At 40.0% G+C, this 18,690-nt stretch overlaps 2 protein-coding genes across 8 annotated transcripts in view; one reads left to right on the top strand and one right to left on the bottom strand.

Annotated features, from left to right (window-relative positions):
* HPGDS (hematopoietic prostaglandin D synthase) overlaps positions 1-4,554 on the top strand; it is a 30,551-nt gene extending 25,997 nt beyond the window's left edge. For all 4 annotated transcript variants that reach the window (XM_010411872.3, XM_010411873.1, XM_010411874.3 and 1 more), the window contains exons 5-6: positions 3,436-3,534; positions 4,200-4,554. In XM_010411872.3, coding sequence (XP_010410174.1) covers positions 3,436-3,534; positions 4,200-4,364 — 264 coding nt within the window. In that variant the 3' untranslated portion in view covers positions 4,365-4,554. The remainder of the gene's footprint in view (positions 1-3,435; positions 3,535-4,199) is intronic.
* Positions 4,555-6,500: 1,946 nt separating this feature from the next.
* SMARCAD1 (SWI/SNF-related, matrix-associated actin-dependent regulator of chromatin, subfamily a, containing DEAD/H box 1) overlaps positions 6,501-18,690 on the bottom strand; it is a 41,761-nt gene continuing 29,571 nt past the window's right edge. For 2 of the 4 annotated variants that reach the window (XM_039550473.1, XM_019293254.3), the window contains 14 exons: positions 17,727-17,817; positions 16,429-16,528; positions 14,868-14,927; positions 14,594-14,669; positions 14,018-14,153; positions 12,854-12,991; positions 12,449-12,544; positions 11,902-12,019; positions 11,540-11,661; positions 10,212-10,400; positions 9,255-9,373; positions 8,172-8,354; positions 7,384-7,493; positions 6,501-7,072 (listed from right to left, as the gene is read on the bottom strand). In XM_039550473.1, the coding sequence (XP_039406407.1) occupies positions 7,011-7,072; positions 7,384-7,493; positions 8,172-8,354; positions 9,255-9,373; positions 10,212-10,400; positions 11,540-11,661; positions 11,902-12,019; positions 12,449-12,544; positions 12,854-12,991; positions 14,018-14,153; positions 14,594-14,669; positions 14,868-14,927; positions 16,429-16,528; positions 17,727-17,817 (1,600 nt within the window). In that variant the 3' untranslated portion in view covers positions 6,501-7,010. Of the gene's footprint in view, positions 7,073-7,383; positions 7,494-8,171; positions 8,355-9,254; positions 9,374-10,211; positions 10,827-11,539; positions 11,662-11,901; positions 12,020-12,448; positions 12,545-12,853; positions 12,992-14,017; positions 14,154-14,593; positions 14,670-14,867; positions 14,928-16,428; positions 16,529-17,726; positions 17,818-18,690 lie in introns of those variants that run through there. The other 2 variants (XM_039550474.1, XM_039550475.1) reach the window with 2 other exon arrangements.

The following is an 18,690-nucleotide window of genomic DNA, read 5'->3' as shown; positions in this document are numbered from 1 at the left end:
ACCATTAATAATAAAGAAACAATACAAAACTGCTCTGAAATCTTGCAGGGGGAAATCTGAAAGCATATTTGGAGCTTTAGTACTTAGAAGTGTGAATTACTTACATTTCCTAGTGATTTCCTAAAGTTTCCTAGTTTGGGGAGGGTAAGTTGACTCACGAGTTTTAATCATTTCAGAAGAGCCACACTCCTGCTGATGTGCTGGTGCAGAGGCAGCACTGCTGCTCCCCCATGGGGAAGCTCCTGTTGTAACTCCTGCGGGTGTCCCAGCTCGTACTCAAGCACTTCTCCAAAAAAGGACCCAGATCGTGTCACCAATGATTAATTTAAACGGGAAGAGCTGGTAGCCAAGTCCTGTGTGCCCATCCGCACGTATGCATGCAAGGTTATGTGCTGGGGCCAAGTATGATGGGGAATTTCACTTTCCCAGACTCTCCCAACGCTGTCCTCCCTCTCTCCTCCCGGGTCCGCTGCCACCACCTTGTGGTCGAAGTGGCACCTCATGGTCTCACCAGGCCAGGTTTAAGTCAGTTACACGCACTGAAGTCAGAACACCTCCCCAGGCCTGACCAGTGCTCACAGGAACACACACCCCGGAGATGGTGAGAGGAAATGTTATGCCGTCTAGTCAGTAGCAATGAGAAATCAACGAAAAGTAGGGGAGCAGAGCTGGAAGATGCCTATGGAAGCTCCCTCCGTGCCAGGCACAGACTCTCCCTTCACCCCACATTCCCTAAAACACAGCTGGCATTGCAAGAGCTTTGCGCTCACCACAGCAAAGCTCCAGGGCTGAGATGAGCAGGTTCTGCCACTCCAGAAGAGTGTTCCCATCAGCTTCTCAGCTTGGCTGTGCACTTCTGTAGTTGGGGAAGGTTGCTACCATCACGACCACACAATAGTTTGGGGTTTTCTTTGCAGGGTGAAACAGTGGGGAGGGGATCACTTACCTTAAAGAAAGGAAATACTACAACCCAGGGCACAGATATCAGATTTCTGGACTGCAAACTCCTGGCTGATATTTGCAGTCACCTCATCCAGTTACTAAGCTCTTAACAAAGAAGAAAATTATGTCAAATCTTCAATCATGTCCATAGAAACAGTGGTTTGATTTCAGCCTGCGTTTAGGTTTCTGACTCTTCCAATTTATTTTTTCATTAACCTCAATTAAAGCTGTAGAAATAATTCCATTCCTGTACACCAGTGCTTATTTACCCAAGCCTATCTTCCTCCAAAATTAGGCCAAGCACAGTAACTGCACAAATTGTGCCACATGAGTTGACCAGATGACCAGATGGTTCCAGCAGTCTGCAGTCTTAATTGTTTCCATGCAGGTGAGAAGAGAAAAAAGAAGCAGTTTTCCACTCCGAAGAAAACAGCTTAGCCCTTTTAAAAAGCAGCTTAAATACTTTCTGCTATGGGGAACAGCTGGTGGAGAACCACCACCATCCATAACCTCATGCTTCAGCCATTAACACACAAATACTAAGGCCTGAGCCTTTTGATCATCCTTTAAAAACACATTTCAGTCGCCTCAAATCTTATTGCTGTGGAGACAAAAAAAAGCAAAATAACATGAACATTAAAGTTGAGAGATAAACCAACCCCAGAAAAAGTTCAAAACCCGTATTCCACGTCTCACATGAGAAGGGCTGATAAGCAAAGATAACTGTCCAGCATCTTACTGACAGCATGGAAATGCTGAGCACAAAGGATTCTGGAAACATGAGACCACACACTAGAAAAGGTGACATTCAAAAGGGTCCCCCAAAAATAACTATGAGACATTAGGAATATATTTTATAGCGGGATTCTTCCTGAATCTGTGGCAGAGCTCCTGCCTTGCCATGGCTGGGTGGCTGTCAGCACAGAAAAAGGAGCAGCATCACCACAGACATCACGTCAGCCTCGAGGAGCACTCCAGCATTCATTAAGGGAGCAGTTGGCTTTAAGTCACAGCTCAGCAGGCCGTGAATGCCATGTTTTGGTATCTAACATTAATCTTTTTCATATTTCAGCTTTCTTTTTCATTGTAGCCAGTTTGGTTTGTAACCGGGCAGAAACACCAATTTAGTGTAGTGGTTTGGTCCAAAATACTCATTACTGTTTACCTTCTGTGAGATAAGAATTAGGAGAAAAGCAAAGCAGGCACCAAACTTGAAAGAATATAAAGAAGTTTATTAACAGACCTAAAGGAAGGAAAAAGAAAAAAATAAAATCATACCACACCTTCAGAACTCTTCTCCTGCGCCCACCTTTCTCCCTTCTCCCACTGACAATGTAAAAGGACAACCCTTGAGATGTTCTGTCTGTTTACCACTTCCATAATAACCTTGTTCAGTCTATTTAGAAAGAGAAGCCTCTTCTTGCTCGTGCTATGAAAACATTATCACAACGAGCCAGCCGCCCGGCTTGGTTCTCTGCTCGCATGTGAGTCCCTTCCGCGACGTGCAGCTTTTCCCACAACTGCTTTCGAGGGTCCACTCTTGAATTACTGGGGTATAAATTTAAGGTTGAGCCATTCAGGAACAAAAGTTCTCTTCACCCATCTCTGGGAGCATTTCATCTCTAAGAACAGAGGCCCTTCTCCTTCCCTGGGAGCAAAGGTCTTCCTCATCTTCATCTCTAGGACTATCTCTGGGAGCATCTCTAGGAACTGAGGTTTTCTCCTTTCCCATTTGGAGCAAAGGTCCTCATCGCTTCCATCTCTCCCTGTCCAAACTTCTCATTTGCCTATCTCAGTGCAGGTGCTTTTGTTCACAAGTTGAACGCTCCACCCCCCATATCTTCATGAAATTACAACGGGTACTCTGATATATCATAGCTTCACAACAGAATTTCAGCTTTAAGCATCTCCTCTCTCTCTTCCCTCAGGTTTTCAGCTCTTCACAGCACTAAAAGGGTTAATCTCACCTAGGCCTTGGAGCTGGAATGTCGCTTATCGCTGTTGGTTACATGACCTCTGCCAGACAGCAGGGCAGCTTCAGCTGAAATCTTGGCCTTGGCACTGGAAGAGGGGGGGAGCTGAGCTGCTCTGGCTGCCCACAGCCCTGCTATGGGGGGGGGGGGGGGGGGGGGTCCACGGCTGGAACAGGTCCATGGACTCCAGGATGGCCGTGGCCCGGCCCCCGCACGGGCCCGCAGCCACCTGTCCCAGCGCCGAAACGAGAGAGAGCTTGGGGGGGTGTGTCTGTTCTTAAGTGTGGATCACAGAGGCGGTCACAACTTTAAGTGGCTTAAAAAATTGTCCATATTCAAACTGGCCAGCTGATGGGTTCTGTCAGGTCATAGAGGAGCTGTAAGCACACCTTTGCAGAATATCACTTCCGAGACTATGCTTGCTAACCCATGACATTCTTAAATGAGAAAACCCCAAAAATTCAATTTTGCTGACTGCTTACACATTGGTGAGAATTTCTGTGTTTGTTTCTTCCCCCAGAAAAAAGCATTTGATGATATTCTCACCAACAAAGCACCTGAGCTACTGAAAGATTTGGATGCCTTCTTAGGGGATAAAAAGTGGCTGGTAGGGAATTCTGTAAGTATAATTCTTGTTTCTCCCATTCCAATCAGGTTGCCAGAAAAATAAAGTAATTGACTATTGGTGAATTTCTGGGTTTCATGTCAGGCCATGAAGCAACTCTCCCCCCACATTTAACTCTTTTGTTCTTACCAATACACAATTGGTCACTCAACTGCAAAGTGGAAATTGTTTTCCACAATATTAGAAGTGAGGCAAACCAGGACTAGGATCTGCATTTTCTAAAGCAGTTCAAAAGTATGTTGACACAAAACATTTTAAATGCCTTTGAACTTGTGAAAACAAATCCATGACTACACAGAACTCTGCTTATCATCACTGACTTATAAGGCAACATAAAAAAAACTTCTATGAAAACATAGTACCCTTTTTTACCCCAAACTGTTTTAAGCACTTTTCTGCAGCACAGTTTCAGCAGTAAAGACTAATATTGTAATACAATTAATATTTGTACCAAGGGCTTTATTTTAACCAATATTTACTGAAGTCAGGCTTTGCATTGCAACCTAACAATTAGCCCTGTAGTAACAGGCTTAAAAAAAATACCCAAGATGACAAGTTAAACAAAACAGATAAATTCACAGTTTTTTAGAGAATATTAGTAGTCCTGGCTTTTGAGATTACCAACTAAAATTTACTGCTTTTTCTCCTATTTCCACTAGGTAACATGGGCTGATTTCTACTGGGATGTGTGCAGTACGACACTTCTGTCCTGTAAACCTGACCTGGCAGACAAATACCCCAGGCTTTTGGCTCTCAGGGAGAGAGTGCAAGCACTTCCGGCTATTGCAGCCTGGATTCAGAAAAGGCCAAAGAGTGTAATGTAGACCAGTTGTTCAGAAAAACAAATGCATGTTCAGTTTTCAATATGACAAACATCCTAAGTTATTAACTTCAGAATCATTTATATTAATTTCAGATGGCTATGCTGTATCAAATCAAAATCTACCACTTGTATTCACTTCAAGAGAATCTAAAATACTGATTTAGTTGAGTAATAAATATTGATTCACAGAAGTGTGGTTTCAATCACATTCCCCCTCTACTAACACAATGATTGATCAAACCGATGAATATTTTGTGCACTCTCAAAGGGATAAAAGGTGAACAAATCTTCCTGAAGAGGTGCAATCTCAACATTTTGCCTATTTCAGTCTTTCAATCTGGAGGAAAGCAAGTTAAATAGAGAGGGCAAACGTGTGGGACACTAAGCAAAAAAAAATATAGAAAAAAAAAAAATGACCCACTTAGTCAATAAAATTCAAGGGCCTGAAAAAAGTGCTTGAGAAGCTTGAGGTTGATGTTGTGCCCCTGAAAGAAACCCAAACAGAAACTTCCAGAACAACCCAAAAAGCAGTTGCACAAAGCTGGTGCCCACACCAGCACCAGTTCTCCATAAATGCACCAGCTGCAAAAACATTCAACAGCTCAGTATCTCTGCCAGTAAGCAGGAGACACAAACTGGGGGCTGGTGGTGGCAACCAGGTTCAGGACAAATGAAGGGTTTGTTCTTCCAGGACCAGAGAGAAGGCAGGTGGAAATCCTGGCAATGTGGATGGCTTGTCGAGGCAAGTGGTTTACAGAAACTCAAGGGGAGACAAGTGCCTGTGAGAGGTCTCTGCTGTGTGGTGTAAGCAGATAAACCACAACAAACTTGGGAACACTCTGGGCTGGAAATGGCCACTGCTGGGAAAGTAGTTCCCTTCACACTTGCTTTTCCCTCCTACCTTTGGTATTATTTAATTGAATCATGAGTGACACCAAACAACGCCTGAGAGAGACAAGTCAGGTACTGTCAGAACAGAAAGCACCAACCTTTACTCATTCCAATCTTCACCTGCTTTGCAACTCCTTGCACGCTTTGTTCTGGCTCTTCACACATTTTTCCTTCTTTAGCTCCCACACTCCTCTCTTCTTCAGCAACTGACTTCAGAGAGAGTGGCTTTGTGTTTTTTCCCTTCTGTACATCTTTCCCAACCAGAAAAACAGAACCATAGAAAAGCTGAGGGACCTCTGGAGGTCATCTAGTCCAAGTCCATGCTCACACAACGCCACCTACCTAGACCCAGCTGCCTAGACTGCATCCAGTTAGTTTTTGGTTATCTCCAAGGATGGTGACTCTGGGATCCCTTGAGAGCCCCAGCTAAAAAGGGCAGAAACAGTTAGAAGGAAAAAATGCCAAAACACACATGAGCTTCACAGCACCTAAAGACAGACATTGACCCCAGGGGTCTACAGATGTGATTGTTTGAGGAGTAACCACTGCTCCACCAAACTACATTAACTGATCCCATACACATCCACACCACCACACAACCCACCCTGAAGGGCAGGGATCTTGTTTCAACCCACATTTGAACGAAGCAGGTGAGGACACGAAGATACAATGGGGTAAGAGTTGGGTTAGCGTCACACTTAACAGATACACACAATCTAATTAGCTGTAGCATTAAACACCTGTGGTTCTCCGTTAAATCCCTCTGTTTAGTCCAGCAGAACCAGTGGAATTAAAGAAGCATGGCAGACAAACTGATTCTTACCCATATCCCTTCTCAAACAGTACAGTATAGCCTCACCTTATTACAGATGTGCGTTTTGGAACAGACAGCACAGCCACAGAATACTTCTAGGAAAAGCCAAGCAGTCTAGTCCACACTTGGAAAACAAGTTTTGGAAAAGCTTTAATTTCCCATCCATTTTGAATTTGCAGAAATCATGTACAGTTTACCAAAACACCAACAGACTTGACCAAACCATTTGGCAGGAGTTCTGTTTTTACAATCAATATCCTCAAACCACTGTAATTAGAGTATAATGACACACTGGTAATTAACTACTAATATTGACAAAGCCGAGTCAGATCAATTGGAACACTCCAGCTGGCTTGAAAGCTGCCTATTTGATTTGTAACATGCACATTACCATCCCCTCACCTGCCCCAAATCACCACAACCATGAAAACATTTTGTCAATCTATGGAATTTTATTTGAACAAGTTGATACAAAACCAGTACGGAACATCAAATGAACCAAAACAAGCAGAAACAGACTCAAGCATTGTCAAATAAGGCACATATAAAAAAATCTACACGCGGAATCCAGTGAAACAGACAGTTTATATATATATATTTATATATATATATATATATTTGGAGGTAGAAATAATTACAAAAATACTGACAAGTCTTAAGCAGTAGCAGATTTGTTAAAACAATTACTACTTAGGTCCCCATTTTTAAAAGTGATCTGTAAAAGCTTTATTCAGCATCTGATGTTGGCACATTTGGGCCATTTATGCTTTTAAGCATCAAAAGAATGCTATTGGTGTTAGAAATTTTCAATATCATGAGCAATACAATAAAGAAACTACAAAAAGTTATAAACGTTCATAAAACTCCTGGTCAACAGTAATGTAAGAGTCCTTGGGGTACATTGTCACCTTTCTTCCTTGAAGTTCACAACATATTTACATTTTAGAGACCCATTGAAGCTTTTAATAGTGTGGCTATATCTGCTGGAATGGTTCCTTCTTCTCCTGAGGAATAAAAAACAAGCATTAGTACAGCTTAAAATATTTCACATAAACAGATAAAAGCCTACGTCCCCCAAACTGTAAAAAAAATCCTCTGCTTGTAGGACTTGGTCACTGATTTCTGGGTCAGACTCAGAGGGCACTTCCAGTCAAATCAAAGAATAATCAGCAAAAATACATCTTTCTAGTTTAACATAAAAAGACCCCAAAAAACAAAAGGCTTGTCTGCATCAAGAATCTCCTTTTTTTCAGAGCAACATCTTGCAGCAGCTTTAATTTACTTAAGTGGACATCATTATGTGCAAGACACCTACCTGATTCTGCTGCAGTCATATCTTGCTCTAACTTCAATTTCTGTTGGCTGATTTTGAGCATGGTTTCTTCAATAGTCCCCTTACTGATGAGCTTTATGACTTGTACTTCTCTGAAAACCACAAAATCGGAAAAAATCATTTTATAGTTCAGACTAGTGCAAAAGGGAAGGATGTTATGTCTTTGCTCAGCTGGCTGGGGTTTAAAGCGAGGATAAGGAAATGAATGAGAGGGCAATACAAAGAGCATCTAGGTTTTTCTCTGGAATAACTGTGCTCTGTATTGCCAGAAAACATGTTTTCTCCTGCACTCCCGGCCACTGCAAATGTCTGACAGGCAGAAAAATCTCTGTTAATATAAACAAGTCAAATTCCCCCTAATTCCATGTTAGAGTTGAATACAGTTGAAATTAAACACATTCTATGGTTTCACTCCTTATGATAGGGTGGCACTTAAAAGCTTAGAAGTCTCCTGAAGAGAACAAACAGCTTGGCCAGGCAGTCCCAAAGACTTCAGATCTACCATGGAATAGTTCCCAGCACCAGAAATTTGAGAATTATAGAGAATTTGAGAGTTGTAGTGAACTAGAAAAAAGAGGAGAGTGTAAATAAAGGTTTGTTCTGGCAGCAACATGGACTAAGACAATTACAGTTCCTAGCTCCCACACAACCCAGAGCTGGTTTACACAAGTCTCTGCTTAAAATTTTCAACCATAGATACTGTCCTTTTAGTCTCCTTTGAGAGCTTGCCTCCAAGAAAACCCAAGCATTATAATTAAAAGAAGTCTTACCGTGTCTGACCTACTCGGTGGCACCGGTCTTCTGCTTGCTTATCGTTGTAAGGGTTGCAGTCAATGTCATGAAGGATAACAACATTGGCCGAGGTCAGATTAATGCCCAAGCCACCAGCTTTGGTTGACAGAAGGAATACAAATATACCCATATCTGTATTGAACTCATCTATCAGATGTATCCTGCAGAACATAAGACACCATGAATCAGGCCTTGGAAAAAATACCACACTGGCTCCAGAGCTGAACACAGAAGTTGGGATGATCTTTTGGAAGAGAAGACAGAGGCACTGCACAGCAGCTCCAAGTCCAGATGTTATGCAGCAGGAAAAAGGGTACCAACAGTCCTCTGCAGTGAGCAGAGAAACATACTGAGTGACAGACAGATGGATAGCAAAGAATGAAAAGAGGCTCAGAAAAAGATTTTTGATGATCACAGAACACAAAAGAGCCAGCTGGAGGACGAGGGAAGACTGAAGTACATGAAACAAATGGGGAGGCGGGGGATTAATTTCACTTCATGACTGTCTTCTGTACCAACTGCACATACAAAGGCAGGAACAGACATCAGCTCTACATGGGAAGTAACACCACAGCAAGAATGACAGTTTTTTGAAATGAAGGAAAAAGCATCCAAAAAAATCTTCAAAAATTCTTGAGACAGAAACCAGCATAGCTCAAACACAAGAAAAGCACTGCAACGTTTTCAGCTACAGAGACAGGCAGAATGGTTTGTCCTAGAGAAACAAAAGGGTTTATCTGCCTATTGTAAAAGAGATACACTCTACTTGCAAGGAATAGCTACAGCAATTATGGCATGTTGACACGCGAACGAAACACATCAGGAACTGCTGAAGATGGCTGATTTCCATGGCCAAGACTGTAACCCCACCATCTAAACCCCATCTTTCAGCCTTACTCTTCCTAAGGTGATCTGAAATTCAACATTAAACGCCTTCCATAGACAATGTCTAGCAGCCACAGACTTTTATACATTGAAAAACAAAGGTAAAGGTTTGAAGTCACCTCCCCTTCTCCAACACATTCACTTTCTCTCTCTCATTTTTGGCAAGAGTCACATACCGCTCAGAAATCTGCGTTTTTCCATCCAGCCTAATGTATCTGTGTTGCCAGTGTTTTAGGAAAACTTCCAAGATGTCCAGCATCATAGTGAACTGGCTAAACAACACAACTCTGTCACCCTAGAAAAGACAAAGCAAAGCAAAAATGTAAAACACGTCAACTATCAACTACAGAAATTCTTTATCGGTGCAAATATCCGATTTTTACTTTCACTGAATCCATTTTCCAAAATCAAAGACTAAGCTGAAATTCATCAAGTCCGGATTGACTTTCAGTAAAGATTCCATATCCAGTCTTTCTGCTGCATTAACTCACTGTCATTGCAGTAATATTTTAATTACTTTGTACCTTCGTGACTCAAGCAAATGACATTTCAAATGCATAAATGACCCATTACTCCATCCAGAAACATCAAACTATTTTCATTCAAAACATGAAATATTTCAATTTAATATAGAGAGTAGCCCTGTTTTGTCTGAAATAATCAGATACACAGCACCCACATGTGCAAATTCAGGATACTCTGAAACATTACAGCACATGTTTTTTTGTAAAATAAACCTGCTTGAATCTCAGGGCAGGACTTAAAGCATGGGGCCTCTTCTTACCCTTCCACTAGCCTTTACATTATTCTAACGTAATACAATCTTATTCAATTGCCAAGAGAAGGTCCAAGTCCCTGAGGTGTGAAAATGATGCAAATCCCCATATACTGATAAAGTAGTTAACCTGGGCTGAATATTCTGAAACTTGGAAAACTGGGAAAGTTTATTTCAGCGGTCTCTAAAGTGATGTGCATACTCAGGGCTGCACATTAAAAGTTGTAAGTGTTGCTTTGCAAATTACGTTGTAATACTCCACAGCAAAGCAACTGGGTTGCATAGAGAGCTGGCAGATATTAACCAGTTATTTAGAGCCACTCTTTAGTCAGGAAAAAGCTTCAGCCATCTGCAATACCTTCTCTTTAAGGTCGGAGAGAATGCGTTCCAGTGCTCTAAACTTTCCAGAATCCAGGATCTGATCCATGTCTAACGTGAAGTCACTGATGTGAGAATATTGCTTACAAAGCACATGCAGCTCAAAATCTGTCATTACTGTCATATCTTCAAAGATAAGGTCAGGGTTAGCATCACAATGTGTGGGTTCCTATTAGCAAAAATGAAGGGAAATAATGCAATACACAATCTCACCAGAGAACTAAAAACAAAGCCACCACACAGTAACATCCATAATCTCTGAAAAAAAAGTAACACTCCTAGACATGGACAAATGCTAGAGCATGGCTCACGCAAGCAACAGAAGATGAACTCTCAGCTTCACGTTTATAGGAGAGGATAATTACTTCACAGTTTAGCTTTCACAAGCACTTGTACTGCCAAAAACTTAAGAAGGATATGCTCAACCTCCATAGCAATTACCTACTTCCCATCAAGCCCTAAGACCTTTTACCCTTTTATCAGACCTCTTCCCCTGAAGACACATTGCCTAAAAGGGAGGTCCAATCTTTGGGTAGATGGCAGAAGACATGGGAAGCCCAGCCCAAGATGTAGGGTGGGTAGAGGGATGCCATGCCTGGAAGAAAGAGGAAAAAAAAGCCACATCTGGAGAGTATGATGGTATAAGTGGTAACAAAAAGGGACAAAAATCCTTCATAAACCACTGGGTCACTTCTTGCTTCTCCCCAACCTTGTCTGGCTTAATTTTAAAACAAAGCTGAAGACTACTCAAAGCCAGCTCCAACTTTTTTAGAGCACCTGCTGCACACAGATTTTTTTTTTTTTCTATTTTAGAAAGAAGCAACAATTTTCCCCAAGCTCCTCAGGCATTAACCCCAGACAAATCACAAAAAAAAAAAAAAAAAAAATCCTTATCAGATCAATACTTTTATGCCTTCCCTATTTTAGTTCTGTACAATCTAGATTTCTTGCTACTCAGAAAGCTACTAAACTCAAGTGCCTACCTAAGATTTTTTCCATAAACACTTTGGCTTTAAATTTTGGGGTGGAGGGAAGAGGTGCTAAGGGGGAGCTAATGAAAAGGAGATGACTCCAGACCCACAACTGTTCTCTCCGTTCTAACGATACAAAAATCAGCTTTAAATACATACAGGGATTGATTAGAGCACTGGATAGATGAAGAGGAATAAAAAGTAGCAACAATGAATTAAGTTTGGCAAAGACACACTTTTCACCAGAAGTCTGACAAGAAAACAAACAAACAAAGAAACAAGTTTGCATTAGAAATTCTGAGAAATGAAGGATCGCTTCTGAATCTCATCCTCTTACCTTGAGCATAAGTGTGGACATTGTCCTGAGTTTGTCATTCGTGTAATACTGACGATGCAAAAGGGGGTGATTGGCCATTTTTCTAAGTTGCATCATTGCATTTCCCATATCAGAGTTTTTCTCTGTAAACAAAGAAGGAATCTTTGTACTACTACTGAAAATAACTATCTCTCAGCAGAGCTTTATTTGCAAGAACTCAGTTTGAAAATTCACCTATTACCTGAACTTCAGAAAAATTCATAGAAGGGATATAGACAGTGTATGAGCATTAGACATTTCTACAAAGCAAAGACTTTGTAGTCACATTCAACACATCTCAGCATGAAAAAAATCCACAAAAAGGAAACGCAGCCCTTACATACCATTACTGTTAATAGTTTTCTTGAGCTTGTTTAAGAGAGCAAAGTACAGTTGTTCCTGTTTCTCAGACATGGCACAAAGTTCAATGAGATCTTTTTTGGGAGGTAGTTGTTTAAGGACCTAACAAAAAAAATGATACCAGATAAAACCTGTACTGTTGTGAATCATCAGTAATTCTGCACCGTCTCACAGCTGTTAAGACACTCTGTTCATTCTCCTCATCCCAGCTCCTTTCACTGCTTGCAACTTCACTAACTCGGTTAGCAATTCAACTCCCATCTTGACTTGGATTATACATCAACCTCCCCACCAAGTAATATGGTCTGCACACTCCAGAACTGCATGAAATAATATTATATGCAATGCCTGGAATCTACTCCCCTGCTAATCAGAGTTACCCTCTTCAGACCACTGAAGTCTGCAAGCACCCATTAACGTTTTTTTAAGATCAGTAAGTAATTTCACCTCATATTATACTCAAAGATTGGTCTCAAATATTATCAGGCTTTTTGATAACACAAACCCATCATTTTAAAGATAAAATGTTACCTCATCTTTTACTCTTCTCAAGATGAATGGTTTTATTATCTGCTTTGCATGTGCTATTCTCTCCTTCTCATATATGCTTTGTTCTTCAGCACTCTTCTAAGGAAAACATTGAAAGAATTCAATTCAAGTGTTAAGCTTTCAGCTGCAACACCACCACCTTAATTTCTCTAACTTGAAAACCCCAGCCAAAACAGACATATTTGACCTGACCATTAGTATTCCAAGATATCCTGTTACAAGATATTTTAATTTAGATGGTTTATTCAATTGTTTCATTTTCTAGATTTTCAAAGTCACATTACCTGTTTCCGTAAGATACCAATAAAACAGAAGTTATGCAGCAACAGCAATCTTCCAGCAAAAAGAAAAGAAGTTATTTTCAATAAGAGAATTCACAATACTCACTGTTTTTGAGGAGAACATCCTTCGAATTTCACTTGTGCTACTGCTGAACATGTGAGGCATGACAAAGTTCAAGAGGGACATCAATTCCAACAAATTATTTTGAACCGGAGTCCCTGTTAGCAGCAAGCGATTCTTGGCCTGTTTGTCCAAAGTGGAAAGAGCAGCGAGAAACATTCATCAAACAGACTAAAAACTATTATTGGCAAAAAAACCACAGCTATGGAGAAGTGAGAAAATAAGCTTAGTTTAAATTATAACTATTTAAACTTATTATATATTTGGAACTCATGGAGTAATTTCCCTGTTAAGTGAACAAAACTGTTTACAGAACTGTGGGTAACTGTGCACCAATTTAAGACAATTAAAAAAAACATTCCTGGATCTATTAGGCTTTTTCTCGATTGTTCTGTCTGGGCTTTGTTTTGGTTGTTGTTGTTGGGGTTTTTTTTGTTGTTTGGGCTTTTTTCTTCCTCTTAATGACTGTTAGTTGTTACACCCATATCAAGTTCTCTAATGTCATACAGTACTTATGCACAAGTTTTGAATTTCAAGTACAAGCAGGTTTCATTGCTTAAAGATCAGCTCTTTAAAAATGCTTTTGATGAAAAATTTTGAAAAATACGTTTCAGTAAGTGATCTTAAGTTTATTATTATTGTATGAATACTACAGTGCTAGATCGTAATATTCAGAGAAAGAGCTGTACTCAAATCTTTTGCAAGAGTCTGCTGACTCAGGCTGCAAGCCACAAGAAAAAGTATTTTCCAGCCAGCTCTTCTCGCAGAGCTCTATTAGAGCAGGTCCTGAAATACTACAATGGTTCAGCACAAGTAACCAAAAAAAGTAGCATCTTTAAAATCTTTACTACTACGGGATATAACTGGGAATCTGCTGAACACTGAAACTCAAGCACTACCATCATTGAAATGATGCTGCAGGAAATTTATTACATTTCTTTGGGAGCTTATCTCCCTGCAAGAGTTCACAGTGCAGGAGCCACTCCTTAGACCACACCAACACTTAAATCCACTTGCATACTGCAGTTTCTCTAAAATTATATGTATATGAACTTTACAGTTAATATTCTATTTTCCCCCTGCTTGTAACTACAAAACAGAAAACCCAGGAGCTGTCCCCTCTAACCCAGCAAAAACAAAACCTCTTACATTAATTGTCATGAGGTGCTGGTAGCGGACAGAGCTCATGTTCTTGAGCATATGACCTTCATCAAAAATTGCATAGTTAAGCTTCAGCCTGCGGAACAGTCCTCGATCATCTGAACTGCTGATTGCAGAGTTGTACCTGTCAGCGACAAATATCACTTGCATTTAGTCCCTCTCTGAAAATGAATGTACTGTTACTGTAATCAAATTAAATTCTCTAATATTGTTAAGAGTTATGGAGAGAGTGCATGAGGGGCAGTAAAACTGCCTGGTTTACTTGACTGAAGTAACCAACCATAACACAGTTTATTACTGGCAAATGATTACAGTTTACTTGATGAGCGAATGCTCTCAGTAACACTTTCTAAAAATCTGCTAAAGCCTATTACAATGTAATATTATCTATACATGCTGACAGACACATATCTGTAACACCTATGACACAGTATCTCTTACATAATAATAAAACCCTAGTTAACTATTACCTGAAACCCAACTCCTAGAACTGTCTGGTTTCTTGTACCACTAGAGGTCAGCAGGACCTCACTAAAACTCTGTAGTTTTTTTTACTGTACTTACGTAGTCACAATCACATTGAAATCAACAACTTTATTATGAATGTCCACCCTGAGATGTTTCCTGTCTTCTTGGGATCCTTCAGAAGGACAAAACATAAAATGAGTAAAATTACATATATTTATATACATGCAACAATTAAAGATGCACTCATCAATAAATCTGTGTACTTAAACAACTGTCTTAAAACAACACTTTCATGAGCAATTCAGCTTTTCTTAGACTGACCGCACAAGCAATTGTATTACTGGATTCATTTCTTAAATGGATTCCTCACCATAATAAAAAAGGACATTCAGTTCAGGACACCACAGATGAACTTCTCTTATCCAGTTATCTGTAAGACAACATTAAAACAAAACCCAAGTCATTTATACTTTATTATGTCTTAAAGTTTCACACCTCAGCATTAAACCAAACATCTGATTTCAATGCAAATCCCTTTAAATTCTCCTGAAGGTTAAGAAACACTGTCTTTAAACTGGAAAACCAATAATATGTAAGAAACTGAACCAACCCCAACTGGGCTTTTGCTAACTCTTAACCAGCTTGCACTTTAAACCCCTAAAGAAAACAGGTCTTGCACACTCTGTAACCATCTGTGAAATAAATACAATGTTTAACTTTGCAACTCGATTTCCTCCCTAGACAGTTAATTCCTCAGAAAGCACATCACTTCATCTGCCAGTACTTGCCTCCAGAAGTATGTCATCAGGAGAGACGGTGCCTCTGGGAGCAGGCAGGGGAGCCTGACAAGCCGGGTGTGCAGCTCCAGGTGCGCAGCAGCACAGTGGCCACAGGCAACATTACTGTGCTCAAGGGGAAGCTGCTTGACAGCCAACACAACTGCTGACCCCCAACCGCAGCAGAAGGGAGACCCTGCTAAATGCCACTTGGGAATGGGCTGGACCCAAATCAGGGCTGAGGAGACGCCTCCAGAAAAGCGTCAGGAAAGCTGCCAGTAGACTGCACTGCCCAGGCATTGGCAACCAGCCACTACAGTTCGGACTTTAAGACTGACTTCAGGAAAAGCACCTTCATTCACATACTTAGTACATCTCAGGTTTTAAGTAATATATGCATTATTAAGAGTTGTTTTTAAAAAGGGAGCTCCAGTGGCGTTTGAAAACACACTAAAAATGGAGATTTCAAACTTAAGTTGAACAACTGGAAACTCTTCTGATGTGTCAAGAGAAATTTCTGAAGCCCAAGTAAGTATTTTATATTAAAAGCAGATTTACTTTCTAAATTCAACTTGTTACTTTCTCCTTTCATTCAAAAATATCCAAATTTAACTCCATCAAGAACCATTTTCTACTCAACTTCATCAACTTTGCTGACATTTCATTCCACCATACTCTTCCTACTTTCAACTGAGGCCATAAAACAATGAGAACACACAACTAGAAGACAGACAGCCTCATCATTTTGGGATTTTCATCTGCTTTGACAGATGCTGCGCAGTAAAGAGGAAAAAAGACAGTGAATGTTTAAAATGTCATGAAATCTAACCCTAAGCACAGCCTGAAGACTAGGAAGTTCAGCCAACATTCAGTAAGTAAAGAGATTACTTGGCTACACAAGTTCAAACTGTAACAAGCAGCTTTATTTTTTTCGAAGCATACAGATCATCTAAAAAAGTTCCATGCTAAATCTAATTAATTCAGAACAAGCATGCCTGCAGTATGGTCTGCATTCCAATTCAGATCACCTAAGGAGTTGAGTACCACCATAAAAAAACAAGTTTTCCTTCATTAAATTATATTTGCTTTACAGTATGTCCATGATTGGTCTGGGGTTTTTTTCTAACAAAAATATTTTTGAAGCTTGTAACTTACCTAACGTTGAAGCTGGCACAACTATCAAATGGGGACCTCTATTGCCCTCTTGGTAGAGATAAGCCAGAAATGCAATAGCTTGAATTGTTTTTCCTAAGCCCTAAGAGAAAACAAATCCATTTACACAATCTGTAGGACATAAAAGTGTTTTGTACGCATAAGACAGCTACAGTGTAGTGAAGGCCCAATAAATATTAAAACTTTGATATGAAAATTTGTTCTGTTTAGCTAATTTTAGAGAAGACAATTCCTTCTTAAGTAGAACCTCAGTCAAACTTCATTATCATTTCAGCTCAATATTTGAACAAGGATTCATCTTTTCCATTTATGAAGTTTTTCATTTTAGTTCAATATCATCCCTCAAATCATGGTCAAAAACGTACCTTCCTGAACCAATGGCGCACAAAAATGGTTACTTGGAAACTAAACATTTATTACCATTTGAGCCAGTTGTACAAAGGATATTCCAGCTATTTCTGAAGTAGAATTTAATATGCAAATCAGATTTAAGATAAGCCTACATTTCCACCAACACGCACTCTTCCTGTTTTCTACATCATGAATTTAAAAATTTCGTGTATCTACCACAGAACACACACATTCTTACTAACATGAAACATAGAGAAGTTGAGAAACACTGCCTAACTCATAGCAAGGCAAACCAATGCTTTCATTCATGGTTCATGAGAAGATGAACAGCAGCCAGGATTAAAACAACAGACCACAAATTCAGCAGCTGCATCACTAAGATTTTTCTGTTGTACAACTATGGGTGGTGTCAGCACTCAACAAAACCTCAAACCCATAAGCTTGTCTCTCTCTTAGCTCAAAGTTGATGGGGAGTGTCATGAAAAGAGATGGTGGAAATGCTGCTTCTGGAGAAGCACTGAATGTTTCTACCCATTTAATTTTTCCTGTATTATTATCTGCCTGTTTTGAAACTGATGGAGAAATGGAGAAAACAGGTGCTCACTACACTAAATGCTGGACAAGTAGAATGAATTTTATTTTGGGGCCAGGAGCTGTTAAAATCCATGGTTTGAAAACAACCTGTTGTGGTAGAAACTGGCTCCACTGCATCAGAAGACACCATGTGACTTGTAATTGTCAGTGTCCACAAATTTTAGGCTACTTTTGATTTTCAAATGGAAAGAAGGAGTTCAGCAGCTTCTAAGATCTTGGAGAACTATTTGCAATTTAAGATTACTTATAATCTGCTTTAGGTTTCTAGGCAAGGATTTAACAAAGTCTTTTTTGCAAAATTTTAATCATTCTTAAATAAGCCGTTTGACACTCACCATTTCATCAGCCAAGATGCCATTCAATCCGTGTTTATACAGCAGTGCTAACCAATTCAAACCAATCTTCTGATACGGCTTCAGTTTCAAACTGTTAAAAATAGTCAAGCTTATTACCACCTTTTATTTGTTTCTCCATGAAACACAACTTTACACTTATGGTAATCACCGAATGGCAAGTTTAACATTGCCTTTATTTTAATGCCCTCCAGATCTCCTTGTGTAATGAAAACCACAAACTTTATTAATCAGTCACCTGTACACAAACTGAGTTGCTTGCATTTTCATAGACCTAAAATGATCAAAGTGAGTAACACAAGAAATACTTTTCTTCTACAATCAGTGATACACAACCAGATAAAAGCAGCTACAGAATCACTCTTTTTTAAAATACACCATGAATTAAGTGGCATTTTGCAGCTGCATTCCTCATTTTGCTCTGTTGTACAATTACTGTTTGTGTCAGCACCAAAGAAAAACCCAAACCTAAACATACAACACACAAAGCACACTCAACAGCGCGTCACCCAGTCCAGCACTTTTTCCAAAGAAGAAATGTCACTGACGTTCTTCCTCCAAAGACTTCTTGCTTCCTCCCAGGTTTTATTCTCACATACATGAGAATCCTTTTGCTGTTTACTTGTAACAACACCCAACTCTAATTCAAGCTGCTACTTTGGCCAATCCCAGTACAAGCCTATGCTTCCTAACCCTTAGGATAATGCCCTCCACCATATCCATATCCATATCCATTTCCATTCCTCCTAAGCTCTCTCTTTACTCCTAAAATCTATTTGGAGAACCTTTCCAATTTTGAAATAAATCCTCGCCCACAACACATCCCTGCTGCTACTCCCACTGGATACAGAGTTTCAGATTACTTTGCACATCTGAACTTCCTGACCGAGGTCTTTCATCCGGCTGATAAACCTTCCCAGTTTGCCCAGATTTGTTCCAATTTAGC

Source organism: Corvus cornix, chromosome 4, assembly GCF_000738735.6.
Source record: "Corvus cornix cornix isolate S_Up_H32 chromosome 4, ASM73873v5, whole genome shotgun sequence".
Classification (NCBI taxonomy): Eukaryota; Metazoa; Chordata; class Aves; order Passeriformes; family Corvidae; genus Corvus; species Corvus cornix.
Note: the sequence above shows the minus strand (reverse complement) of the source record. Positions and strands in the feature narration are given on the sequence as shown.